Source organism: Lissotriton vulgaris, chromosome 7, assembly GCF_964263255.1.
Source record: "Lissotriton vulgaris chromosome 7, aLisVul1.2, whole genome shotgun sequence".
Lineage (NCBI taxonomy): Eukaryota > Metazoa > Chordata > Amphibia > Caudata > Salamandridae > Lissotriton > Lissotriton vulgaris.
The window spans coordinates 177024339-177052176 of record NC_141695.1 but is presented as its reverse complement, the minus strand read 5'-3'; the positions used below and the strand labels follow the sequence as shown (position 1 = coordinate 177052176).

The 27838-nt window shown below is 44.8% G+C and overlaps 1 protein-coding gene across 3 annotated transcripts in view; it reads right to left on the bottom strand.

Annotated features, from left to right (window-relative positions):
• Window positions 1-811: 811 nt before the first annotated feature.
• The window catches only part of LOC147701130 (sialic acid-binding Ig-like lectin 8), a 264297-nt gene continuing 237270 nt past the window's right edge, over window positions 812-27838 (bottom strand). The window contains exon 9 of one of the 3 annotated variants that reach the window (XM_086929900.1): window positions 812-1326. In XM_086929900.1, the coding sequence (XP_086786026.1) occupies window positions 1234-1326 (93 nt within the window). In that variant the 3' untranslated portion in view covers window positions 812-1233. The remainder of the gene's footprint in view (window positions 1327-27838) is intronic. The other 2 variants (XM_086929899.1, XM_086929901.1) reach the window with 2 other exon arrangements.

The window sequence follows — 27838 nt, the reverse complement described above, 5'->3', positions numbered from 1 at the left end:
TGTTTGGACTGGTGCAAGAAGCTCACTAGACTAGTGAACATCATATAACAGGCCAAATTCTCACAAGGAGAAGTTGAGTTTCATCTGCATAGGATCTAATGTTGAGACCGTGAGATCTGATGATGTTTGCCAGCAAGGTCATGTGTGTGTTGAAGAGAGTAGAGCTGCGGGATGAGCCTTGGGTTCAGAGGTGAAAGGTGGTAGGCGGGTCTACTGTGTTCTTCTGGTGAGAAAAGAGGTGATCTCTCTGAGCGAGTCCCCTTGAATGCAGATGTGGTGGAGTCTTTCTATCAGCTTGTGATGAGATACAGTTTTGAAGGCTGCCGAGAGGTTGAGGAAGATCAGGGATTCTGTTTCTCCTCCATAGAGCATGGTTGAGATGTCATCAGTGGCTGTGGTAAGGACTGTCTTGGTACTGTGATTGCTGCGGAAACTGGATTGGAAGCCATAGAGTCGCTGGTTTTGCTCCAGGTACCATGCCATGAGTTGCTTGTTGAAAATCTTCTCAAGTATTTTGGCCAAGAAAGGGATCAGGAAGATTGTCTGGTAGTTTTTGAGCTTGAACGTGAAGGGTTTTTTGAAAAGTGGTCTGACTTTGGTATGATTCCAGACTTCAGGAAATATTGTAGTGGTGATTGAGGTCTTGAACAGGGTGGTGAATACCTAGCTGATCCTTTGGTTTCCGAGGTTGAAGATGAGGTGCATGCATGAAAGCTCTGAACCAATATTGCACCTGACTAACTTGTAACCAGCAACCAAGGAGTTAAGGTAGCTAACAACAGGGAAAACTAATTTGCCTGGAGAATTATGTGTGATGAAAATCTCTCAGATGAGCAATTTAAGTTTTATTTCAATTTAAGGGTTTTATTGCAAGTATTGACAGAAAGTGATTGACATAGGACCACCTCCTTTCATCTGGCTGTGCGATCAGTAGCGCCCCCCCCCCCCCAGCGCCTTGAGACCCTCGCGGGTATGTAGTGCGCTTTACAAATGATTGATTGATTGATTGATTAATTAATTGATTGATTTTTGCATTCTTTAGGCCATAAGTACATGTTCAAGGCTAAACTCTGAGAGATGTGCGAACAAGTGTGTACACAGAACTCCGACTTACAAGTTGTGTGATAATAATAACACGTTTACAGTTCCCCTTCATAAATGCACGCAAGTCAAATGTCCTAGAAAAACAACCAGACATATTAACATGTAAACGTTCTGCCACTGGAGCCTTCCCTACTGCCTCTCTTCTCCATCATTGGACGCGTGCAGTGATTCATTTTCCATCTTCAGTTCACTGTAAATATGTATTTGCTGCCCTTGAAGTTCCTGAAAGAAAGATAAGATCATAAATAAGAGTATGCCTTTAAATCAATTCATCTGAAAATCCAGGCATTTTTGTTTTATTGTATTTAGGTTCTGTTTTGAGATTGCATACTTTTTTCAGAAAGAAAGCTAATATTACTTGTGGGTATGAAAGGAAGGGGTCCAAGACCAAAACAAATAAGTCAAACTTAGTTACAATTATTATACAATAAACTCAGAGAGCAAAGCTATTGGATGCAAATGAATTTAATTCGGATTTGCATGCACATCATTTTCAATGATTGTAACTCATAATACATTTTGTTATAAACATCACAAGTTTAAATGTACGTGCCCACATACACAACAGGAGGGGAAAGGGGGTGATTGAGTGAGGGAAGTGTCAAGAGAAGGGTAGGGATAATCTGTGTCATTCAGTGACAAGTCATCATTCTTAATTCACAAGACTATGTACAAGTGGTCCTTATTGATAGAAGGCCAAATACGAGGCTCAAATGAGTCCTAAAGTATTACTCATGAACAAAGGCCTGACTCCGCTGGAGCTGTTAATGTCTTGTTTGGGATCGGAGTAGGTCAAGGGTAACGTGGTCAACGTTTCGACCCGGAATAGCCATAGGATAGTGTTCCTTACAAGTCGGGTCTTCGTCAGGACGGAGAAGGTTGTGGGTGGGCACCTCCTATCGCAAGGGGTGAGAGAGGTGGAAAATTGATAAGTCGTCAGATCAATGATGAGCTTCTCAAACAGTCCAGTAGTCAATTCATAGAAGTGGTGGAAAGATCACCACTTGTACTTTATAGAATTCCAGTTGGTCGGACTGGAGGAGTTCATTAGTCGGTTCTTAAAAACTGGTTGAATGCTGTCACCACTAAAACTTTTATTAGAAAAAATGGAGAGTGGATTATTCTCATATAGCACACAAATTGTGCTTCGATATTGTTACCATAGGGTTCTTGATAGATTCTAGCAAAAAATTGCCTGTCAACCTTTTACTTGATTACCTCTCAAAAAAGAAGTAGGCTATTTGTAGAGGAAGAGGTTCAGTCAGTCAACATTTTACTCAATTATCTTGGCACAAAAAGAGTTTTATCAGCAGTAGGCATTGAAGAGGAAGTAGTACGAAAAACCAGCCTTCATGAGCAGATATTCTTTCAACGTTCCGAAACGGGTTAGGCTGCCTCCTTGTTGAAAACGGACGTGAGACGGTGGCAGAGTCGGTGGCAGAGTCTCTACGCCGCTTAGCCTTTCAAAGCTACCGCAACTGTACCCGTGCATGTTCTATTTTGTGGTGGGTGTAAAACGCGAATTGCATGTCTTTTAAATACTCGTTTTTAAAGTACATCTGTTGAATCACTAACGATGTTTTTAAATTGAGCACTGACACTTTGACTCGCATTTCATTTATACCACGCACATATTGACACTGGGGTGAATAAAACCCCAGAGCCCTTATCTTGAGTACAAGGAGGAGGGGAACAATATTTACCTACCTAGGAAGCCTGTGCTCGTCTTTTCTCCTGACCCGCCCCGGTCCGACGCGGTAACCAGTACCGTTGCGCGGAGGGCGGGCCAGGGAGAGCCAGTCACTTCCTGCCGGGACACTCCACGAGCGGTTAGCGCTCTAGTGCACCTATCTGGAGGGGCCTATTTAGGCGGAGCCCTGACTCAGGTGAGCTGCGGACGTGAGACGGTGGCAGAGTCTCTACGCCGCTTAGCCTTTCAAAGCTACCGCAACTGTACCCGTGCATGTTCTATTTTGTGGTGGGTGTAAAACGCGAATTGCATGTCTTTTAAATACTCGTTTTTAAAGTACATCTGTTGAATCACTAACGATGTTTTTAAATTGAGCACTGACACTTTGACTCGCATTTCATTTATACCACGCACATATTGACACTGGGGTGAATAAAACCCCAGAGCCCTTATCTTGAGTACAAGGAGGAGGGGAACGATATTTACCTACCTAGGAAGCCTGTGCTCGTCTTTTCTCCTGACCCGTCCCGGTCCGACGCGGTAACCAGTACCGTTGCGCGGAGGGCGGGCCAGGGAGAGCCAGTCACTTCCTGCCGGGACACTCCAGGAGCGGTTAGCGCTCTAGTGCACCTATCTGGAGGGCCTATTTAGCCATCGCCCCTTGTGAGCGCGCAGCGTTCGCGCGCAGCATCGCCGAAGACCAGCCAAAGAGCTGCCCGTCTGCGCCCGTCCGCGACAGGACGAGGCAGACAGAGGCACAGGGGTTATAAGGCGATCCCACGATGATTCCCGACATCGAAGGTAGTAACCTTGTCACTTATGCACCCCAAACCCTCCGACTGTTGCAGCCATGGGTGAAATGTAACACACGGTTACAATATAAACAGCTCGAGGGGAGTTTTTCATGCCTTCAATGTCGTTTCCAGTCAGACTCGACAGGAAATAGCATTTGCGCCAAAGCTACTATCACCACAACCCCCCCAGAACTTAAATGTCTCCTTTTAAATGTGCGCTCCATGCCTAAGCACCAACTACAGATTTGGGATCTTATACATGCAGAACAACCTGATCTTTGTTTTTTTACTGAGACCTCGATGAAACCCCATACTACATCTGCGGTTGTGTTGGGTGTTCCCTCAGGATACAGAATTATGCATGTTGATAGGCCCAACAAAACTGGAGGAGGCTTAGCGATAATTTGTAAGGACACGTTCAAGTCAACTATTTTAGACAAAACATGTAGTCCAGCGATGGAAATCATGATTTTTAAAATCACATTAGGTAGCACTTCCTGGAAAGGAGCCCTTTTGTATCGTCCACCCACTCCTAACCCCGACTTTGCTCTGCTCCTTCTGGAAACACTTGCTCCCCATATGAAAGCCAAGGAGGATTTTATCCTCCTCGGAGACTTTAATATACATATGGACACTCCTGATTTGCCGGAAACCATTCATTTAACAACTGACCTATCTCACCTGGGGCTTAAAATAATTAACAACGGTGCTACACACATAGGTGGTCACACCCTCGACCTTATTTTCTCCAACTGTACCAAAATACGTTGTTTTCCGGCAAAAAAGATCCTTTGGTCAGATCACTTTTTGGTTGAGTTTTATCTAGCTGGGCCGACCAAACGACCTCAGAAAGCTCTGCCCCCGCCTATTCTTCGTCGAGAATGGCATAAAATTTCAGTGACCAATTTGCACAAATACTGGGTGCAACCGACTGTTACGGATACAGACACTGCTGAGTCTGCATTAGAGAAATTTAACCAGTCCCTGAAATCTGCTATTGACACCATTGCTCCCCTTAAATTACACAAGCAATTCCCCCAGTCCAAACAGGAGAAATGGTATACAGCTGATCTTAGGAAAGAAAAGCAAAAATGCAGACGCTTTGAAAAAACATGGAGAACATCCAAAAATGAAGAGGCCAGGAAAGCATTTCACGAGGTTCAGTCAGTATATTATAAAAATATAAAATTAGCCAGGAAAGTCCACTTCTCCACTCAACTGGAGGAGGCAGGGAACTGTCCCCGTGAATTGTTTAAAATTTTGCGAAATTTTATTAAACCCACAGCCACTGAAAGCACCGATGATGCCTCTCAACCACTCTGTGACGAAATTTCTGAGTTCTTCGAGGAAAAAATAAATTTGATTTATGACAAAATTTTAACCTGTAAAGGTGGGGCTATTACATCCATTCCCGAAGCTAAACCTGGCACACAGGCTTCAAACTCCCTGTTTGTCATTCCTCCCGTCACAGATCAAAATTTGGCAACCCTTATTGGCCATATGAAAACAGGCTCTCCCAGTGATCTTCTTCCTGCCAAAATGATGTCCCCTTTGATTTCCATCTTAGGCCCCTCAATCCAGGCAGTTATCAACACCTCCCTGGCCAAAGGCCAAGTCCCCATGGAATGGAAGACTGCGGTAGTAAACCCAATCCGGAAGAAGGCGACCCTACCCTGGACGGATCTATCTAACCTCCGACCTATCTCTCTCTTGCCTTACATCGTCAAATTAACAGAGAAGCACGTGAACACCCACTTTTCCAACTATATCGAGACAGCGGATGGCCTAGATCCTTCACAATCTGGTTTTAGGCCTAACCATAGCACCGAATCCGCCCTACTGGCTGTCACCAATAACATCAGGATGACGCTTGATAGTGGAGGGTCGATGATTCTGGTGCTATTGGACTTATCCGCTGCCTTCGATACTGTGTCTCACGATTTGCTTCTCTGCCGTCTTAGAGAGATAGGATTGGGAGGCATGGCCCTGTCCTGGATGGAGAGCTTTCTCTCCGGCCGCTCTCAAGAAGTCAGATTGGGCCCCCATAAATCCATCGCTAGGGAGCTCACCAGGGGAGTGCCACAGGGCTCTTGCCTTAGCCCCACATTGTTTAATGTGTACGTGGCCCCCCTGGCTGACTTAGTGAGATCTTTTGGGTTTATACCGGTGACCTACGCCGATGACACCCAACTTCTGTTCCCCTTTAAGACCTTCTCTCCTGCTTTACAAAGAACTTTTGCAGAAGGGATGAGGGCAGTTTCCAAATGGATGGCCAACAACTGCTTACAATGCAACGTGACCAAAACAGAGGTTGTACTTTATGGGGAAGCAGTGACACTATGGTCCAATGAGTGGTGGCCTCTTGAACTAGGACCTGCCCCTATTCCTAAACAGACTATAAGAAATCTGGGAGTGCTATTTGATCAGTCACTGACCTTCAAAGATAACGTCAACCAGGTTGCTGGTACCTGTTTCGGGGTTATCTCTCTGCTGAGAAGGGTCTTTCCTTTCCTCCCAGATCACCACAGAAAGACCTTGGTCCAGGCTCTGGTCGTTAGTAGATTGGACTACTGTAATGGCCTTCTTTTATCAGCTAACGAAGGCCATTTTAACAAACTACAGGTGGTCCAGAATACGGCCGCGAGGTTAGCCATGATGGCTCCTTCCAGGACTCCCTCCCGGCCACTACTGATGGAACTTCACTGGTTGCCAGTGCGACTGCGGACCAAATTTAAAATCTTGTGTACAATTCACAAGTGTCTGATGGGGAAAGGCCCGAAATTTCTCTCCACAGCCTTCCTTCCTTATGTTCCTGGCCGCTCACTACGATCGAGCAATCTCCAGCTCCTTAAGGTTCCAAAAATTAAAAAAACTCGCCAAGGAGGCAAGGCGTTGGCATATGCAGGGCCTGTTCTTTGGAACACTCTCCCCCTCGCACTAAAGCTTAGCACTGACCACCTGTCTTTTCGAAAAGCCCTGAAAACCTACCTTTTTTCCAGCATTTAATTCATTCCCTTCCCACCACCCACTAGTACTGTTCGTGCATAGTAGTCGGTTCTTTTGTATGGCAAAGCGCGGAGATACCCCTTTGGGGGTCTATTCAGGCGCTATATAAGCATATAAAATAAAAATAAATAAATAAACAACCGTCGCGGATTAAATCCAAAAGGTTCACGGTGCAGAGAGTGTTGACGCCGACCACATCGAATATTACTTGTGGGTTTTCTGGCTGACCATGTTGTTTTCCTACCTCGACTCAAGCCTACTGCAGTTGTGCCAAATTATTTGGCAACACTCCTAATAGGGGTGAGTACTGACCGCTCACAAGCCTATGGGTGGACTAACCATTGGTAGCAGCTAATTGAAAATGCACATAAGCAAGGGTTGTAATTGCATTTGAGAGTCATTCTACCAACATCAACTAGTTCCTTGATGTGCTCAGCAACAATTCAATCTCACTTGGGATAATTTATACTTTATAATTTGCTGTTGCTTCTGTCATAGTGTGTGAAACTTGAGAAGATACCTGTGAAGATGCTGATTTGCTGTTTGCCTGCTAACAAGAAATTTAAGGATGTGGTATTTCTGATTATGCCTTGGTTTCTTGAAGGTGCCCTTAGATTGCGCTAAGTGTTGGTCTTCTCGACCCAGTGTTTTTTAACCATCTAGACTTGAGAAAGATGGTCTGCACCCCCAGCAGAAAAGATGAAAGATACTGGGACAAGGATGGAGAGGCTCCAGGAGAAGGCCCCAATCTAGCATTTTCATGGGAGACGTGTAGATGGACTGACTAGAAGGGTGCATTGACATGGGGGACAACCCTGTACTCAGAACACCTACACATGTGAGGATATGAATGTATTGTTGTATTTATACTAAACAAACTTAGCTAGAATTCAATAGAACACTGGTAGAAAAAGCCTGCTCGGGAGGACACATCATGAGAACCAAAGACCAGAGTTTGCATCATAAAATTAAGGAACTGCCAGAGACAGGGAAGGCTCACCCCTGCTGGTGAACTTGCAATGGCCACTGTACACCCACCCAGGCACTATGCACATAGGCGCTAGTCAAAGTGTTGAACCAAAGAAGAACCTTAAAGTGACCTCTCACACTTTAGACACTGTCTGTTTTTGTCTCTTCTGTACTCTCTGGCTGCAATAGTTTTGCAGGATTATTGATTTTTTTCTAAGCAATGAGTTAACCGCTGCACGCGTTATGCTGATGGGCTTCATTGATATACCTCTATTGTTTCCAATAAATTACATCCTTTTTCAGTAGGCTGTCCTTCTTTCCTTGCAGTCCAGCTATGCCCAGCTATGTCTTTTATCTCTGTTCCCTTCCTCTCCTCAGTGCCAGGATGCCCTTAGTGGTATTTATCAAACTATATAAATCCTTAGCATAACAGACACCTAAAATAGGCTTTTGGTCAGTCATTTGCTCACGAATGGATGGCTTTGCTGTCTACGTAACTTAACTTTACTGCTCCTGATTCAATGGATTTCTACCCTATTCCCTGGTTTGGTCCTTGGTCCTCAGGAATCGAACCAAGAAATATCATCATTCAAATTCAGACTAAAAGCACATTTACTGCTCCAGTGTCACATGATACTTTTGAATTAGTTGTCAAGAAAGACATCAAAAATATTCAACACAAAAGAAAAGCAAAAAATCGGAGTCGAGCGGAATACAGCGCATTGAGAACACTTGCTAACAATCCACATTTCTGTAGGAGAGTAGGGTCTGCTTCCTATGGTTACCCCCACTTTTTGCTGTGATTCACTGGTTTTTCGACTTTATTATGGCTTTGGCCCTGCTAATCAGGCACACAGCCTAGCTGTTCTCTCTCTAAATTGATACCATGTACTTTAGGTACATATCAGATTGGTTACTGGGTCACCCTTGTGAGCCCCTATATGGTACTCTAGGTACCCAGAGCATAGGTGCACCTTAGGCCTACCAGGGGCTGCAGCATGTATTGTGCCACCCCTGATTAGCCTTCCAAACTGGCACCACAGGTCTTTACTTACAGCCTGGGTAATGTGGTGTAAACACCCCTTGCTTAGATATAGTATACCCATATATATCTAATATATAGACGCATAGTATAAGTCACTCCTATGGCAGGCCTTGACAATCCTGGAGGCAGAGTGCTTGTTTTTGTGTGAGAGGGTGCCCTAGCATGAGCTTAGCCCCTCTGCAGCTTTCGGAACAATCTCCTTATAGCTGTGCTATAGCCATACCATATACTCTTAAGTGCATTATATTCCTTGCGGTAAATGCTAACTTTGGTTTAGCTTTATCAAAACATGTTGTGTAAGGTGTCAAACACTTTGGAATACTACCCCCCTCCCCCACCAGTCCTGGCGGCGGGGGAAGCATTCCACCCTTTTAGAGGGAGAAGACATGTAGTTACTGGTAAACCCAGTTAAAGTTAAACAGAACCCCAGCATCACAAAATGGATGCTGCTGCCACAGACATGAGTCTGCCCTCCTGCTGCTGGACGAAACTCCGGCAGGGGAGGCCTGGACAATACGTTTCCTGTGCATGGAGGTGCTAGCACCTCCCCAGACAAGCATGAGTGTATTGGGGCAGGGAGGGTTGCATTCAGTGAATGCTTTCCAGACACTGCCTGGGGCACAAGGGGTGCTCCATGCATTTCCCAGTTCATACCGGTTGCTGGGGCACTCAGCCCCAGCTCAGGTGCAAAACTGGACAAAGGGAAAGGGGTATAACCACCCCCTCCCCACGTCCACCCATAGGAGGGACCTTAGAGTTAGTCCAACCCCTAAACTTACTATAAGTATAGAACCCCAGTCCCTAGGACTTTAGATTACCCTTGACGAAACTCTGCAACATATATCTTGAACCTTTGACATTCCATATCGACTGGAAGACAGAAGAAATTTCCCTTGTGGTCAAGGAGTGACCGCTCTGTTCAAACAGGCACCAACTGCATCTTTGCCAGTCTGCATTTTTGCAGCTCCCGCCAGATCCCGAAGAATCTGCAACTCTGGACATGGACTTCCTGACATCTTTGATGCTGACCTGCACTCCCAGCAAATCTGAGACCTCTGGCGGACATGAGAGACGGGGGACCGGAACTCCTGGACATGCTGCATTTTGCAAGCTGCACCTGCTTCCCGAGGTATCCTGAAGTTGTGCATTGGGGTGCTTGAAGCCCCATCCCCGAGCACCTTTTTCATTGAAGCTCAGAGGTTCACACTCCACGAGTGTCCCAAGTGGCCCGCTTTGTGCATTTCGGCTTGACGTGTCTTTGCGGTTCCTAATCTGTTGACTAGTGAGCCCCCACATAGATCAATCCTTGAATTACTTTGCTTTCCTGGTTGCTCAAGTCTTGCTCCCACTTCTCTCCAAAGGAGGAGTTCCTCAGACCTTTCTGGTCTGCACCGAAGCCAATCTTGACATCTTGTGTGGATTGCATGTGCCACGGCTTGTTGGGTCCAATCTGTATACCGACACTGGAGTCTACTAGATCCCTTGGGGGACAGTTCGAATCCAGCTCCTGGTTGTAGTCAACGCCTCCTGGACCTCGTGGCTGAAGAGACAAACTTCACCTTTTCACCTGAAATCCCCAATCATCGGCTGGCATCTTCCTATGGCCATACTGGTCCCTGGCTAGTGACCCAGACTCTGTCCCTTCTGCTTTCAGGTTCTTCACATCTCTGATCCACCCTTGGATCCACCCAAACACTTTTCCTCTGGTCGCCTGCAGCATTTCTTCGCAGCTCTCCATTGTAATCGACGACGAAACCCGACACCAAAAGACACCTATGCACCCAAAAAAAGACACCTATTCACCCGGCTTCCCTGGGTGAGGTAACACAAGTACTCCGGTGCTCCTGTGGGTCTTGACTCTCGGAGTGTCCTAGTCTTAAAGGGTTCCATCGTAGTTCACCTAGAAGTGTAACTTGTTCGTTTTCAATAGAAAGCCAATGGTAACCCACGGCTGTGTTAAGACACTGCACGCGTCTCACATGGGCCTCCTACATCCTAACCTTTGGTGGTTCTAGGCAGCCGCAGGGAATCCACAGGCATCTAGGCCTGCTTTCTAACTCTCACGTGGTTCTTATACCACTATTTTAGTATATGGTTTGTGAGGCCCCTCGGGCATAACGTATACTGTGCAACTTATCGTGTGCTAATTAAGTTTCTTGTATTGTCCTTTTACCTCTGACCTCATAATGAGTGCAGAGGGGTTGTGTTTAAAATAAATACATATATATTTGATATATACCTTGTGTGGTGTACTTTCATTTGATCATTCAAGAGATTATAATTGGTAAAACAACTTGCTGAACTCGTCTCCAAGTCTTAGCCTGAAGGCTGCTCTCCACAGCTACCACTAGGATAGCTTTCTATAAGGTTGACTTTATAACCTACTATCATTTGGGGTCATTTGGAGTGGAGCAAGGTGCCCACTAGAATAGTGGACATCATATACCAGGCCAACTTCTCACAATGTAGTTTTTTCAGAAGGCAGATAAAGGAGGTGGTTTAGTAATGATGGACTCTGATTACTACAAACGTAAGGTGCTCGAACATGTCAACAATCAGGAAATTTATGAATGTCTAGATGGGGATCCTACTGTTGAAATTGCCGTCACTTTGAGCAAAATATTAGATCAAGCAGAGGATCTGCATTGGCTTGATTCTACCATGAATAAATTCTTAACCAACCAGTTCCCCAGAAGACCAAGAATTGACCTACAGCCAAAAATACTCAAGGATGCGAATCACTGTTCGAAAATCCTGGGCGTTACATTGATGCTTATCTGCAACCATTTGTCCAAGGCTGGAAAACTTAGTGGAAGACTCAACAGATTTTTTGCGCAGTTTGAAAACACTTACCGATGAGGTTTCACAAGATTGGATCTTTTGCACCATTGACATGGTCGCATTATATACTTCTATACCAAACTGAAATGGTTTAGAAGCCATTGAATGGGCACTGTTAACACAAGATACACCCAAATGCTTCATTTTACAACTGCTGTAGTTATGTTTACAGAATAGTAATTTCACATGGAATGAGAAGTTCTACATTCAGCTAAACTGAACTTCAGTGGCATTTCCAGGAGCACCTGCTAATGCGAATACGTAAATGGTAAAATTTGAGAATGATTATATTCTTTCTGATCCAACGTGGCAAGAAGGTTTGGTTTTCTTTCGTAGATTCATTGATGACATCTTCCTCATTTGGAACAGATCAGAGTTGGCATTGAGAAACAACATACGCACACTGAACTTAGTAGATCCAAGGATTCAATTCACACATACTATTCACAATAGAGCCTTGCCATTCCTTGATGTATGGATCGAAATCAAATCAGGTCAACTTAAAACACATGTGTTCAGAAAACTACAGACAAAAACAATGCTCTGCTAAACAGCAATTTTCACCCCCCATCCTTAACAAGGAATTTAATGGTGTCTCAGTACATGAGAACTCAACAAATCTCATCAAACAACAAGACATGTGAAGAAACATGGGAGAAATAAAAACCTAACTATATCCAAAGAGGATATCCAGAGGAAGTCTTGAACCAACAGTTAAATAAAGCCAAACTTTTACCCAGAGCACAACTGTTGGAGAAAGTGACAAAAAAAAACAAGGACAGAATGGTGTTTGTGTCGAAATATTCCACAGCATCTACAGAGATAAGAACTATCATAAATAAACGTTGGGATCTATTGGAGTTTGAAACTGATTTCAATAAATTATTCTGCAACAAGCCACTGTTCGTATACACGTAAATGTAAATGTATTGCGACTTATGTAGCGCACATATCACCCGAAGGCATCAGGGCGCTTGCCTTGGGAACCCGTCCTGGCTTTTCCCTGTGAGATAACCCCTACTGGGCATCCCCAAGGTGAAAGCCAGGCATCCCGCAGCGGGTAGGCTGCCGTAGTGGAGATTAAGCAAGCTATTGCCCAGAGTTGCAGCGTGGGACCCCATGATTAGAGTAGGCACCGAGGCGAGAATTATCGAGTCCGTGGACATTTTTGGGCTCAGGACCCTGCCGCGTCAGGAATTGAACACTGGTCCCGGGCCAGCTCTAATCAGTGAGCCACACTCCTCCACCCGACATCAAAACCTAAAGGAGATTTTATCAAGGAAGAAAAAAACAACCAACTATCTAGCAAATTACAACTGGCAAAACTGGCAAAAAGGAACACACAAATGTTGGAATTGCACTCATTGCACAGCTTTACAGGTGAGATAATGTCACACCCCAGAGCATTACCAATTGCAACACAGAAAATGTGGTTTACGCAATCAAATGCCCATGTGGGCTGCTTTACTTGGGTAAAAGTGAGAGAAAGATGAAAATCAGATTAACAGAACACAAAAGTAAGATTCTCACAAAAAAATACCAGCTCCAGTCCGGCGATGCATTGGGAAGAAGAACACCACAACATGGCGCAACTCAAATTCCAAATTATAGAACAAGTTGTGAAAATCCCAAGTGCAGACAATTCCAAAAATCTCTTACAGAGAGAAGTCTTTTGGATAAAAAGACTTCGGACCTTGCTGCCAAATGGTCTAAATGATAAACTGGAAATGTCATGCTTCCTTTAAACACATATAACAGGCATCAAGACAGCCATTGAGGGATCCCAAGCATAACAAATATCTTATGTTAGAAAAACACATTACTCACGGCACATACATACCAAGACTGAATATGAACACACACAGGGGGCACAGATAACTTATTTCTGATTTGTGTTGAATTGTGTAAAACAGATTATGTTTGCTAAATGTTAATCATAATTTTACAAAAGTGTACTAAAAGGCGTTGAAAACGATTTGGTATGAGCTCAAAAAAAGTATTGGTTATGATTATTGTATTTCCTTTGTTGCCCATAATGCACTGCAACTGGTCTGAACCTGGTCACTGCATGCTTTTTCATTCACTCATAAAGCACTGAAGTACACCTTTAATAGCGATTGACACATGGAATACCTAGCTACTTTCCAAGTGGAAACAGAAGTTGAGGAGTGCCGAGAACTGATTAAGTTATTTTTGATAAATAATTTGCACCCGTGGGTACGCGGGAGTTCACTCAGAGTCCGCTTTCCATTTCATATGCTTTCTGCGATCACATTATCGCGTCGTTTCAAATACCAGGAAGTAAGCTTTCCACTCGCAAGTCGGAACCGTGCTGGTGTGAGAGGCGAGGGAGGAATCCGGTTGGAGTATTGCTACGGTGGAATTTAGGCTTTGAATGGTTAACATAATATTGAACGAGGTTCGGTGATTAAGCGCGTATGCGCTGGCCACAGTTGATTAAATGATGAGCATGGTATTTATTTATTTATTTATGTTAGTGTTTTCTATAGCGCGAATATGACCCTGCACAGTGTATCAGAGCGCTTTACAGGAGCATTTCAACACATCGAACCTTACATATTACGAGACATTACTGATTTGTGACATTTACTGCACTTCCGTAAGGTATAACAACATATATAGTTTACAATAGTGCCTCTAGAACTATACAACACAATAAGACAAATGAATATACAAGTCCAAAATTGTACAGTGAGCTGCTTGCATAAGCATTCGAACAGCATGACAAAATAAAATACAGATTGCTCAGCTGTAAGGTATTAGGGGAGAAATGTTCTCATTTAAAACAGTTTCGCTTTCTTTTTGAATGTTGCGAGGGATGGAATTCTTCTCCAGTATCGGGGAGGGCGTTCCAAATTCTCGGTGCTGCTCCTGAGAATGCTCGGTCTTCAGTTCTTGTCTTTCGTAAACGAGCCGGTCTAAGTAGTAGATCCGCTCTGCTCCTGGAAGAACGCGTCCCTCCCGAAAGCGTGAGTTTCTGGGCGAAGTAGACTGCAGTTTTGTGGTGTATTGCTTTATGGGTGATGCATGCCAGCTTGAAATGAATTAGTGCTTCGAATGGTAGCCAGTTGAGAGCTTTCAGGTGAGGCGAGATATGGTTGAATTTTTTTGGATCCCGCTATAAGTCTAGCGGCTGCATTAAGACATGCTTTCAATGGGGCTGTTGAGATCTTCGGGAGCCCTGCTAAGGTTGTGCAATCATATTCGATCCTTGAAATGACCAATGCCTGAACTGCTGTTTTGAGGTCTGCTTTATTTATAAAAGGTTTTAGTTTTCGTAAGTAGCTTATATGGAACATGACACTTTTTGCCATTTTGTTGATATGTGCTGACATGTACAGGTTTTTTTTCAAAATAATACCCATTGATTTAGTTGACTCAACAATCTTCGGAGTACACTTTAGAGCAGTGATGAGGTTGGACCATTCTGTTATCATTATTTTGCTTTTCTGTGGGGAAATCAGAAGGAATTCAGTTTTCTGAGGATTTAGCTTTAGGTGGTTCTTGGTTAGCCATAGAAGTGTTCTCGTCAGAGCTATGTTCATTGTCTTTATATCATCAGTCGACGCAACCTTGTTGTACAACTGAGTGTCATCAGCATACATGTGGAAAGCTATGTTAGCTTTTTGTAGTATTTCAGTGGGAGGTTCTACGTATAGATTGAAAAGTGACTGAGATAGCGTTGAACCTTGTGGAGCTCCTATAGTATTATTGGTTTGGTTGACAATTACTTTTTGCGATCTATTCTCCAGGAAGGAGCTGAACCAGGTTAGCACTGTACCCTCAAATCCCATTCTGTTTTTCAGTCGATCTAGCATATTGGCATGGTTCACCGTGTCGAAAGCTGACGACAGGTCCAACAAGATTAATAGGCATGTTTCGTTCTGGTCGAGAGCCCCTAAGGCGTCATCTACTATGTGAAGAATCGCATTTTCCGTACTGTGGTTTGGGTGGAAACCGGATTGGAAATTGTTTAAAAGCTTGAAATGAGAGATGTGTAGACTCAGTTGTTGTTGGACACATTTTTTCAGAATTTTGGCCAACATGGGAATATTGGTTACCGGTCTGAAATTGTTCAGATCTAAGGGGTTCTCAGTCGGTTTTTTTAGGAGCGGGATGACTTGTCCTGTTTTTAAGCAGGCCGGTATTTGGCCTTGTGATAATGAGGCATTAATGACCTTAGTCCAAGACGGGATTAGCAGGTGATTTATGGAGGACCAGCATTTCACCGGTAGAGGATCGTTGTAGTGATTGTTTGGTTTTTTGGTCGACATGATCTTTGAAATTTCTAATTCAGTGACGGGTCTAAAATCTGACCATCTGGCATTGTTTTTAGGTTTGACTAATTCTTGTTCATCCAGCACCTTATCTCCCATGCCCTTCTCCATTTCAATGTCTTCAGCAGCTTTTTTGAGTCCCCCTTGATGTGTTAGCTTTGTCTGTAAAGAAGACCGAGAAATCTTCGCTATTTAAGTTTGTTTTGGAAGTGACTGGAGCCATTTTGGCCGACTTGTTTGATTGATCTTTAAGTAGATCAAATAGTTTCCTAGGTCTATTTACTGCGTTATCCAATTCTTTCCTGAAGAATTCTTTTTTTGATTTAATAATGCTTTTATTATACGCTTTCCTGGATTGTCTCAGTAATGTTAAATGGGGTGAAGAGGGGTGTTGTCGCCATTTACGTTCTGATAGTCTCAGTGACCTTCTTTCTTCATTTAGGGCACCATTGAACCACTGGTTTTTGTCTTTGTGCGAGATCCTTTTCAGTTTTAGCGGGGCTATGTCCTCAATAATGCTGGACATTGCTTTTTTATAATGCAGCGTAAGGTCGTAGACATCAATCATGCTCTTGGGTGGCTGCAGATCAATTTCGTGGCGTGCAGCTATGTTTTCCATATTAATTCCTCTAGTGTCCCTAGTCCGCTTTTTGGGTTTAATAGCTTGTGTCGAAGATTTAGTTTGTCTGAGGGGAATTTTGAATGTAATTATGTGGTGGTCCGACCAATCGCAGGGTGTGATTGCAATGTTCTCAATTGATTTCTCTTTAGCTATGATCCAATCTAGGATGGATCCTTTATTGTGGGTGGTAATGGGGAGATGACATCCATGGACTAAAAATTGCCCATTCAGGAATGTTTTAAATTGGGCGCTTTGAGTATCATCTTCATTCTACCAATCAATATTGAAGTCTCCTAAGAAAATATCGTAAGTCTGCAGATTAGAGTTAGTAGTAATGATTTCTATCAACTGGTTGATGCATTTGGTCTTAGTACCCAGGGGTGGTATAGTGCATGGAGTTTACAGTTCTTGTTATCTGCTTATCTTAAGGACATGCCTAGATATTCACAAGACTCTAAAGGATCAGCCTGTATTTTTGTGATGGAAATGTCAGATCTATGTATACAAGCAATGCCTCCACCCTTTCTGATAATTCTGTCCTGACTCAGAATCTGGTAGTTCAGGGGGACTAATAGGTCTAGCCAGGGCGACGAAGAGTCAGACAGCCATGTTTCAGTTAGAATGATTACGTCAATTTCATGGTTGAGTATGAGGTCGGCTATGTCTGCCGCGTGTTTATTTGCTGAGCGACAGTTGAGTAGAGTGTAGCGAAAAAATTTCTGCGCCAAGCTCAAAGGTGGCAAAGATTCTTTGGGCATTAGTGACACTTTCCTAAGATTGTTGGCATTGATCCTTCTGATGTTTGCCTGAGAAGTTCTACCAGCGTTCGTTATGATAGTTTGAATATTGCTGTTCTCTCCTATCTCCTATCGTGACTCCTGAACTGCTTGCAGGCCGAGCCGCTCCCCGACCGCCGGCCAGCTCCAATTGCTGATGCCTCGCCACTGCTCTCCAGCATGCGAGCACACGCCCGCAGTGACCGCTGCCACTGCAACTTGCCACAGCTAAGCCATCTATTGCTTCTGACTGTATTTAACTTCTCTTTTCCCAACTGTTTTGTATTTTATTTTTCTTTCCCAACTGTACTCTGCCGCTTCTGCACCGTTCATCATCCTCTCCACCCCCCCATGTGCCTTCTGTACCCCGCCTCCCTTCCCGCCGCCTACTCCTGAGGCCACACCCCCTCGCCACCCCGCTTCCGCCTTCCAGCTGCCCCTCCCTCCCTCGCCGCCTCAAAGGTGACTGCTGCCGGGCGATCGGGGTGAGTCCTGACCCGCTTGCAGGCCGAGCCGCTCCCCGACTGCCGGCCAGCTCCACCTGCTGACGCCTCGCCGCTGCTCTCCAGCGCGCCCCCTCGTCGCCCCGCTCCCAGCTGCTCGTCCCTCGCCACCTTAAATGGGGACCACAGCCCGGATGCGCAGCGGACACATGCAGCGGACACACACAGCGGGCGCGCTGACTGTGCGCCATAGGCGCGCCAAAGACAAGACCGTCTGCGCCCGTCCGGCCTGGACCACGCTCAGCGCCAGAATGCCTGGACCCCAAAGCGGCCACCAGAACAGACTGCACTACGACCCTAGCACCCTCCACGCACTCAACGCCGGACGAGATCACTCCTGCTACCGGGCCACTCCGAAGCGCACCCATGGGACCTTCTGCCAGAACTGCAGCTTCACCAGCATCCGGCCTACCAAACCATTATCCATAGAACCCAACCACCTCCGATGCATCCTCCTCAACACCCGCTCCGCTCGCAAGCACGCCATCGAACCCTGGGACCTCCTAGACTCAACCACCCCGGACATCGCCTTCCTGACGGAGACCTGACGTAGACCTGGTGGAACGCTACAAAATATCCCGCACCAACAGAGTGGGAGGGGGAGGGGGAATCGCCATCATCCACAAAGACACCTTCATAATCTCGACCAACACTGACGACACCCTCACCACCGCTGAGTACATGCACTTCCAGATCCACACCGACTCTAACACCACCCTCTTGGGAACACTCGTCTACAGACCACCCGGACCATGACCACAGTTCAGCGACGCCATCGCCGACCTCTTCAGCACCCACGCCCTCGCCTTCAAGGACTGCATCCGCCTCGGGAACTTGAACTTCCACCTCGAGGATAACAACGATGCCAACTCCACCGCCCTGATCAACAACCTCACCAACCTCGGATTCAAACAGCTCATGACGACACCCACCCATGCCGCCGGACACACACTGGACCCCATCTTCTCCGCAAGTCCCAACTTCTCCTTCAACCACACCACCGAACCCCGCTGGACCGACCATAGATGCGTCCACTTCACCTTCAGAAAACCCACCACACACCACCGCACCCAACAGCTGCCACGCCGCTGCTGGGGCAAAGTCACCGAGGACCAACTGACCACCACCCTCGCCCTGAGACCACCCGCCGACCCCAATGACCCCAACACCACCACCATCAACCTCAAACAATGGGTCAACGACTGAGCCGACACCCTTGCCCCACTCAAGACCACCGCTACCAATCATACCAACAAGAAAACCGCATGGTTTACCGAAGACCTCCGGACCTCCAAGCACACCTGTTGGAAGCTGGAGAAGAAATGGCTCAGCGACCGCACACCAGACAGCTACACAGCCCACAAGAACTCTACCCGCAGTCACCACCAACTCATCAGGACCGCCAAGAGGACCACCTTCAAGGACTACCTAGACATCAACGCGCAAAACTCAAAAGAGCTCTTCAGCATCGTGAAAGAACTCTCCAACCCCAGCTCCAACACCAATGACATTTCACCTTCACAATACCTGTGTGACTCACTGGCCACCTTCTTTCACCGCAAGATCACCGACATCCATGACAGCTTCAACACTGACACACCCACCACCAAGACCACCACCCCCGCAACCCGCACCAGTCGCCTGACTGCCTGGTCCAACTTCAGCGACAAAAACACCATCAAGACCATGAACTCCATCCACTCCAGATCCCCATCTGACCCATGCCCTCACCACGTCTTCAACAAAGCCAGCGCAGCCATCGCACCCCACCTCCGAAAAACTATCAATGCCTCCTTCGAGACAGCAACCTTCCCGGAGAGCTGGAAGCACGCCGAGATCAACGCCCTTCTGAAGAAACCCAAGGTGGACCCCAAGGACCTCATGAACTTCCGGCCCATCTCCCTGCTCCCCTTCCCAGCGAAAGTCACGGAAAAGATTGTCAACAGACAGCTGACTTAATACCTCGAAGCCAACAACATCCTGGATCCATCCCAGTCCGGCTTCCACAGCAACCACAGCACCGAGACCGCCCTCATCACCGCCACCGACGACATCAGGATCCTGATGGACAAAGGAGAAACAGCCGCCCTCATCCTTCTGGACCTTTTAGCAGCCTTCGACATGGGCTGCCACCGCACCCTAACAGCACGCCTCCATGACACCGGATTCCAAGAGAAATCCCTGGCCTAGACCACATCCTTCCTCCCACCCTTCCGCTCCAAGACCACCGAGATCATTGCGGCGTCCCCCAGGGATCCTCCCTCAGCTCGACGCTGTTCAACATCTACATGGCACCACTCGCCCGCGTCGCACGGCAACATAACCTCAACATCATCTCCTATGCCGACGACACCCAGCTGATCATATCCCTCATCAAAGACCCCCACACCGCCAAAGCCAACCTCCACAGAGGAATGAAGGCCGTCGCCGAAGGGATGAAGCACAGCAGACTGAAGCTGAACTTAGACAAGATGGAGGTCCTCATCCTCGGCCCCACCTCCTCAGCCTGGGATGATTCCTGGTAGCCTACATCGCTGGGAACTGCCCCAGAACCCACTGACCATGCACGTAACCTGGGGATCATCATCGACTCCGCCCTCTCCATGACCAAGCAAGTCAACGCAGTATCCACGTCATGCTTCATCACCCTCTGAATGCTCCGCAGAATCTTCAAATGGATCCCCTCCGACACGAGAAAGACTGTCACCCACGCCCTCGTCACCAGCAGACTGGACTACGGGAACGCACTCTACGTAGGAACAACAACCAAGCTCCGGATATGGCTGCAATGCATCCAGAACGCTGCGGCACGACTGGTCCTCGACGTCCCACGACGCAGCCACATCACACTCCACCTGAGAGACCTGCACTGGCTCCCCGTCGACAAGAGGATCACCTTCAAACTCCTCATCCATGCACACAAGGCCCTCCACAACACCGGACTAGCATACCTCAACGACCGACTCAGCTTCTACCCCCCACCCTCAGCCTCTGCTCTGCTAAACTCGCCCTCTCCACAGTTCCCCGCATCCGGAAAACCACCGCCAATGGCAGACCCTTCCCCTACCTCGCCACCAAGACCTGGAACACTCTCCCTACCGACCTACAACAGACCCAGGACCTGCTGGCCTTCAGAAGACGTCTCAAGACCTGGCTCTTCGATCAGTAGCAGCCCCTCCCCTCCCCCAGCACCTTGATAGATCCTCATGGGTATGTAGTGCGCTTTACAAATTGTATTGTATTGTATCTAAGTTTGTAAGGTAGGAGTGGGTTCATATGTAGACACAATGGATAATATCTTACTATCAGTCAGATAGTTGAGTTGCGTGCGTGGGCGGTAAATTCTATTAGAAAACGCTAATGGGGTGGAACGGTGTATAACTTGAATTTCAGGGGAGGAAGATTGAAAAAAAAAATTGCAAGCCATTTTTCAGACAAGCACAGCAGGTTTTCCATATCGTTAATGGCGTCGAGCATGGCTTTGTAAGTTTTGCAAGATTGCGAGCTGAGGTTTATCAGCTCACTATTAATTTGAAGGGTTCTAATCCTTACAGAGTCTAATCTATTGGGGTGCTAGTGGCTTGTTGGGTGGGAGACTCTTTAGGAAGGTTTACTTTGGCTATCCCAGTAGGATCTGAGCATGTTATATTATGCTAGGGACAGTTCCTCGACTAACTTTGAGGTTCCCCAACGCTCCATTCTCGATGACTTGATCTTGAACGACCTGTGAGATTTCCACCCTGCTGACTGTTCCCAAAAGTGGGTCTATATCGGGGTTAGGGGTAGGATGGGAGCTCAAGTCGAGATTCGAGGGAACCATTGCTAGGTGTATGTTTTTGTCCCTGTCTACTCCTCGATTAGAGTCATGACAAAGACGTTGTACCACATTGGGAGGGATGACTTTAAACGCCAAAGCAAGATCCATCTGTTGTGATTCTATAGCCTTGTCGGATTCAGATTCCTTATCACTCAAGTAATTATTATCCTGACGTAATAATTGAGGTTCAATATGGGTGTTTCTACTGATAGGCGCTAGAGCGCTACCATTAGCATTAGACTGTGAATTACTGGTTTCCTGATGTAAAGTTTGAATTTCATCATTAGTGTTGCTACAGTCTGTCGATTTAATTTGGGTAGGTTGATTGGATTAATTCTCCCTGCCGATTTCAACCATAGTCGATATGTTCCCAGGTGGTACTATGCTGGCTTGGTAATTAATTTTAGGATGGGTTCTTTTTAGAGTGGATCTGCTGAGGATGTGGTTTTTTAGTGTTGAGAAAATTTCGTCAAAGCGTTCCAGATCTTTATTGGCCACTTGAATGAGAAGCATGCCATTTCTATAACACGTAATATTTAATGTAGCCCTACAATTCCTAGAGGGGGTAATGAGCAACTTAGTTCCATAGGGAATGTTTTTTGTTTCCTGAATTTTTAGTAGGTTTTTTATTGCACTTCTCCATTTGGCCGTTTTCGTAGTAAAGAAGATAAAGTCGTTAATAAACGTGCCCTTTTTTATATTAAAGGAAGGGTCCAATATAAGTGTTTCTGGATTATATCTGAGAATGTTGTGTTTAAAGGCTTTGGAGGCATTTTTAGAGATAGTAGTATAACCTGGAGTGCAGTCCTGTGTCTCTGTTAGTGATACCGATTCTCTGAGTGACTTAGTCCTCAGTTTATTTCTATATCACCTTCTCCCTGGTGTAGTCCTCTGTTCATTTTTATTCATGAGACCTACTATTGAAGACATCTGGAGATTTCAAGGTACTCAAGTCCTGTCTCTATTTTCTTTCTACTCCATTATGCCCAGAGCCAGAGTTTAGTACAAACAAAGCAGCTAAGTAACTTTGCAAAATGGTGGCTGCACTTCCTTGAACAGTCACTTACAGGAAGTGTCTATAAAAACTATAGAATCTACAAAGGGGGGACCCAGGGAGAGCCAAGCGCGAGCCGGTCTCTCCCTGGGTGCGTTCGCGCGAGACACAAACTGGAGAGCGCAGGTGTGCTGATTGGAGGGGAGTTAATAAAGGGGCTGGAGGCAGGCGTTAGGGAAGTGCGTAGCGGGAGGCAAGGAAGGGAGGTTCGTTTTGCCGTTTTCGCTTGCTTGTCTGACCTGTTCTGCGGGGCCATGGAGGAGGCGGCGGAGGTCTGCAGGGCTGTGCAGACACTTTGTGCTGCTGGGCGCGAGGACCTTCTGCGGCCCGGTGTGCCGGCGGAGGCGTGGGTGGGGTTGGCCCGCCCCCCTCGCAAGGCGGCCGAGGGCATGTCGCGGGCGGTGACTGCCTGCCTGTCACCATGCCCGGAGGAGAAGGAGGACGGCGAAGCTGCAATGCCGGCGGTATTGCCGGTGCCGGCTCTGGTTCCGGCGGCCGCAGCATCCACGCTGGCTCTACCGGGCACCCAGCAACAGGTATGTCTGGCTCCCCCTGGGGCTGCTGGCTTGCGTGGGGCGCCTGGTGGGCAGCAGGGGCGTTCAGTGGGTCGGCCAGTGCAGCGGGTGGGCGGGCCCCCTCCTGACAAGGCTAAGAAGCCTTCGGTGGGTGTAAGGGCCAAAAGGGGGAGGAGCCTCGATTCTCAGAGCCTCCCCTAGGCACCCTTTGCTGTCACTGCACAGTGTTATGGTGCGGGGCTGTCAAGCTATTGGAGCTCCTTCCCCCGCTCTGTCTGGGTTTTTGTTGTCGGGGACTCCCTTGGCCAATGAGGTGTTTCCTCCAGGTGGCATGGTTTCCACCTCCCCTCCCCCGGCCCCCGGGGCCACGGGTCCTGGTTTTGATGGGCCCCCTTCTGATTTGCTGCAATCCCAGGGTACTGGTGTGTTGGGTTTCGACCTTGGGGGGGCGCACTGGGACTCCAGCCCGGTGCTTTTTCCTGCCTCACGTGGGGTGCCCGGGGCTTTGCAGGGTGGTTTGGCGGGCGGGTCGGGTGGTGGCCCAGGGTTTGCGCCTGGTTCTGGGTCTTCTGTGGGTGTTCCCCTTGGCTCCGCAGGGGGGGGCATTCTCGCTGGTTCATCTGTCTGGCTTGAGCGGCTACAGTTTTCATGTTGCAGCTCCAGCTGGGCGGCTGTTGGCTGGTTCGAAGGGCTTGGGAACTGTCCCTACGGCTGTTTCCTGTGGTGGGGTCACGGGAGAGTTATCTAGAGCGGATCTCCCTTCTGCAGCTTTGCGCACAGGGCGCTCTACGGACATTGACTGGCAGTTTTATGATGGGGGAATTGGAGATGGGGCTCTGCCAGGTATACAGTCAAAATATCGAGTTGATAATATCGAATTACTATAATATAGAGTCCTAAAAATCGAAGGTAACAAATATCGACATCCAAAATATCGACATTGAAAATATCGATTTATGTGTGTGTTAATAATATCGAAGACATCAATTTCGAAATATGAAATATCGAAGCTCAAAATATCGATTAGCAAAAATATCGATATATAAAAGTGATGTTTTAAAGTTTGTTAAATAATGATATAGTACAATGGTGTCTATATATAATGTAATTTATAATTATATTAAAATAAGTTTTAGTTATAAGTTTAGGAGCGGGATGTAGAGTTTATAGGGGATAAGGGTGGGTAGTGTTTTAAAAAAGTATATTGTAATTATAGAATATAAAAAATGTAATATTTTGCGTAATTTTTAACTTTTGAAAATTATAATAAATTATGTTAAATTGCGAAATTGTATCGAAATTTATTGATTAGTGTTTAATGTTTGGTAGTGTTTTTTTGTGTCTTTACTGAAAAGTATTTTAAATATAAATGTAGTATTAAAGATTAAATAAATAAATTAAGTTAAATTTTAGGAGCGGAATGTAGAGTTTATAGGGGATAAGGGTGGGTAGTGTTTTAAAAAAGTATAGTGTAATTATTGAATAATAAATTTCGAATTTTATTCAAAATTTTTAAATTTCTAAAGTTTTAAAAACATTTATTAAAATGCGAAATTTTATAGAAATTAATAGATTCGTGTTTAATGTTTGGTATAGTTTTTTTTGTTTATTGAGTGAAAAGTATTGTAAATATAAATGTAGTATTAAATATTTAATAAATAAATTAGGTAAAATGTTAGGAGCGGGATGTAGAGTTTATAGGGGATAAGGGTGGGTAGTGTTTTAAAAAAGTATAGTGTAATAATTGAATTATTAATTTCGAATTTTATTCAAAATTTTAAAATCTTGAAATTATAAAAAATATTTATTAAAATGCTAAATGTTAAAGAAATTAATAAATTGGTGTTTAATGGTTGGTATAGTTTTTTATTGTATTGAGTGAAAAGTTTTGTAAATATAAAGGTAGTATTAAATATTGAAGAAATAAATTAAGTAAAATGTTAGGAGCGGGATGTAGAGTTTATAGGGGATAAGGGTGGGTAGTGTTTTAAAAAAGTATAGTGTAATTATCGAATTTTTCATTTCGATTTTTATTCAAAATTTTAAAAACTCGAAATTTTAATATATATTTTTTAAAATGCGAAAATTTATAGAAATTAATAGATTTGTGTTAAATGGTTGGTATCGTGAAAAGTATTGGAATTATAAATGTAGTATTAAATATTTAATAAATAAATTACGTAAAATGTTAGGAGCGGGATGTTGAGTTTATAGGGGATAAGGGTGGGTAGTGTTTTACAAAATAGTAGTTTAAAAATAGTAATATAAAAATTGCATTTCATATACATTTTTTAAAATCATCATTTTGAAATTATTCCTGATTACCGCATACTAATTTAGTAAATAATTTTGTGTTTGACTACGTTTTGTACAGTATTATATTTTATGTATAAAAATGGATTACATATATAAAATCTTTATTAATTATATTTAATATGTTATATGTTTGGGTTAAAGGGGTATTTTTTGGGTTAAGGGTCAGTTTAGGTTTTTGGGTAAAGGGGTATTTTTAGGGTTCAGGGTCAGTTTTCAGTTTTTGGGTAAAGGGGTATTTTTAGGCCTCAGGGTCAGTTTTTAGTTTTTGGGTAAAGGGGTATTTTTCGGGTTCAGGGTCAGTTTTTAGTTTATGGGTAAAGGGGTGTTTTTAGGGTTCAGGGTCAGTTTTCTGTTTTTGGGTAAAGGGGTATTTTTAGGGTTCAGGGTCAGTTTTTAGTTTTTGGGTAAAGGGGTATTGTTAGGGTTCAGGGTTAGTTTTTAGTTTTTGTGTAAAGGGGTTCAGGGTCAGTTTTCAGGTTTTTGGGTAAAGGGGTATTTTTAGGGTTCTGGGTCAGTTTTTAGTTTATAGGTAAAGGGGTATTTTTAGGGTTCAGGGTCAGTTTTCAGTTTTTGGGTAAAGGGGTATTTCTATGGTTCAGGGTCAGTTTTTAGTTTATGGGTAAAGGGGTATTTTTAGGGTTCAGGGTCAGTTTTTAGTTTTTGGGTAAAGGGGTATTTTTAGGGTTCAGGGTCAGTTTTTAGTTTTTGGGTAAAGGGGTATTTCTATGGTTCAGGGTCAGTTTTTAGTTTTTGGGTAAAGGGGTATTTTTAGGGTTCAGGGTCAGTTTTCAGTTTTTGGTTAAAGGGGTATTTTTAGGGTTCAGGGTCAGTTTTTAGTTCATAGGTAAAGGGGTATTTTTAGGGTTCAGGGTCAGTTTTCAGTTTTTGGGTAAAGGGGTATTATTAGGGTTCAGGGTCAGTTTTTAGTTTTTGGGTAAAGGGGTATTTTTAGGGTTCAGGGTCAGTTTTCAGTTTTTGGGTAAAGGGGTATTTTTAGGGTTCAGGGTCAGTTTTTAGTTTTTGGGTAAAGGGGTATCTTTAGGCCTCAGGGTCAGTTTTTAGTTTTTGGGTAAAGGGGTATTTTTCGGGTTCAGGGTCAGTTTTTAGTTTATGGGTAAAGGGGTGTTTTTAGGGTTCAGGGTCAGTTTTCTGTTTTTGGGTAAAGGGGTATTTTTAGGGTTCAGGGTCAGTTTTTAGTTTTTGGGTAAAGGGGTATTTTTAGGGTTCAGGGTTAGTTTTTAGTTTTTGTGTAAAGGGGTGTTTTTAGGGTTCAGGGTCAGTTTTCAGGTTTTTGGGTAAAGGGGTATTTTTAGGATTCTGGGTCAGTTTTTAGTTTATAGGTAAAGGGGTATTTTTAGGGTTCAGGGTCAGTTTTCAGTTTTTGGGTAAAGGGGTATTTCTATGGTTCAGGGTCAGTTTTTAGTTTATGGGTAAAGGGGTATTTTTAGGGTTCAGGGTCAGTTTTTAGTTTTTGGGTAAAGGGGTGTTTTTAGGGTTCAGGGTCAGTTTTCAGGTTTTTGGGTAAAGGGGTATTTTTAGGGTTCTGGGGCAGTTTTTAGTTTATAGGTAAAGGGGTATTTTTAGGGTTCAGGGTCAGTTTTCAGTTTTTGGGTAAAGGGGTATTTCTGTGGTTCAGGGTCGGTTTTCAGTTTTTGGGTAAAGGGGTATTTTTAGGGTTCAGGGTCAGTTTTTAGTTTTTGGGTAAAGGGGTATTTCTATGGTTCAGGGTCAGTTTTTAGTTTTTGGGTAAAGGGGTATTTTTAGGGTTCAGGGTCAGTTTTCAGTTTTTGGTTAAAGGGGTATTTTTAGGGTTCAGGGTCAGTTTTTAGTTTATATGTAAAGGGGTATTTTTAGGGTTCAGGGTCAGTTTTCAGTTTTTGGGTAAATGGGTATTATCAGGGTTCAGGGTCAGTTTTTAGTTTTTGGGTAAAGGGGTGTTTTTAGGGTTCAGGGTCAGTTTTCAGGTTTTTGGGTAAAGGGGTATTTTTAGGGTTCTGGGTCAGTTTTTAGTTTATAGGTAAAGGGGTATTTTTAGGGTTCAGGGTCAGTTTTCAGTTTTTGGGTAAAGGGGTATTTCTGTGGTTCAGGGTCAGTTTTCAGTTTTTGGGTAAAGGGGTATTTTTAGGTTTCAGGGTCAGTTTTTAGTTTTTGGGTAAAGGGGTATTTCTATGGTTCAGGGTCAGTTTTTAGTTTTTGGGTAAAGGGGTATTTTTAGGGTTCAGGGTCAGTTTTCAGTTTTTGGTTAAAGGGGTATTTTTAGGGTTCAGGGTCAGTTTTTAGTTTATAGGTAAAGGGGTATTTTTAGGGTTCAGGGTCAGTTTTCAGTTTTTGGGTAAAGGGGTATTATTATGGTTCAGGGTCAGTTTTTAGTTTTTGGGTAAAGGGTTATTTTTAGGGTTCAGGGTCAGTTTTCAGTTTTTGGGTAAAGGGGTATTTTTAGGGTTCAGGGTCAGTTTTTAGTTTTTGGGTAAAGGGGTATTTTTAGGGT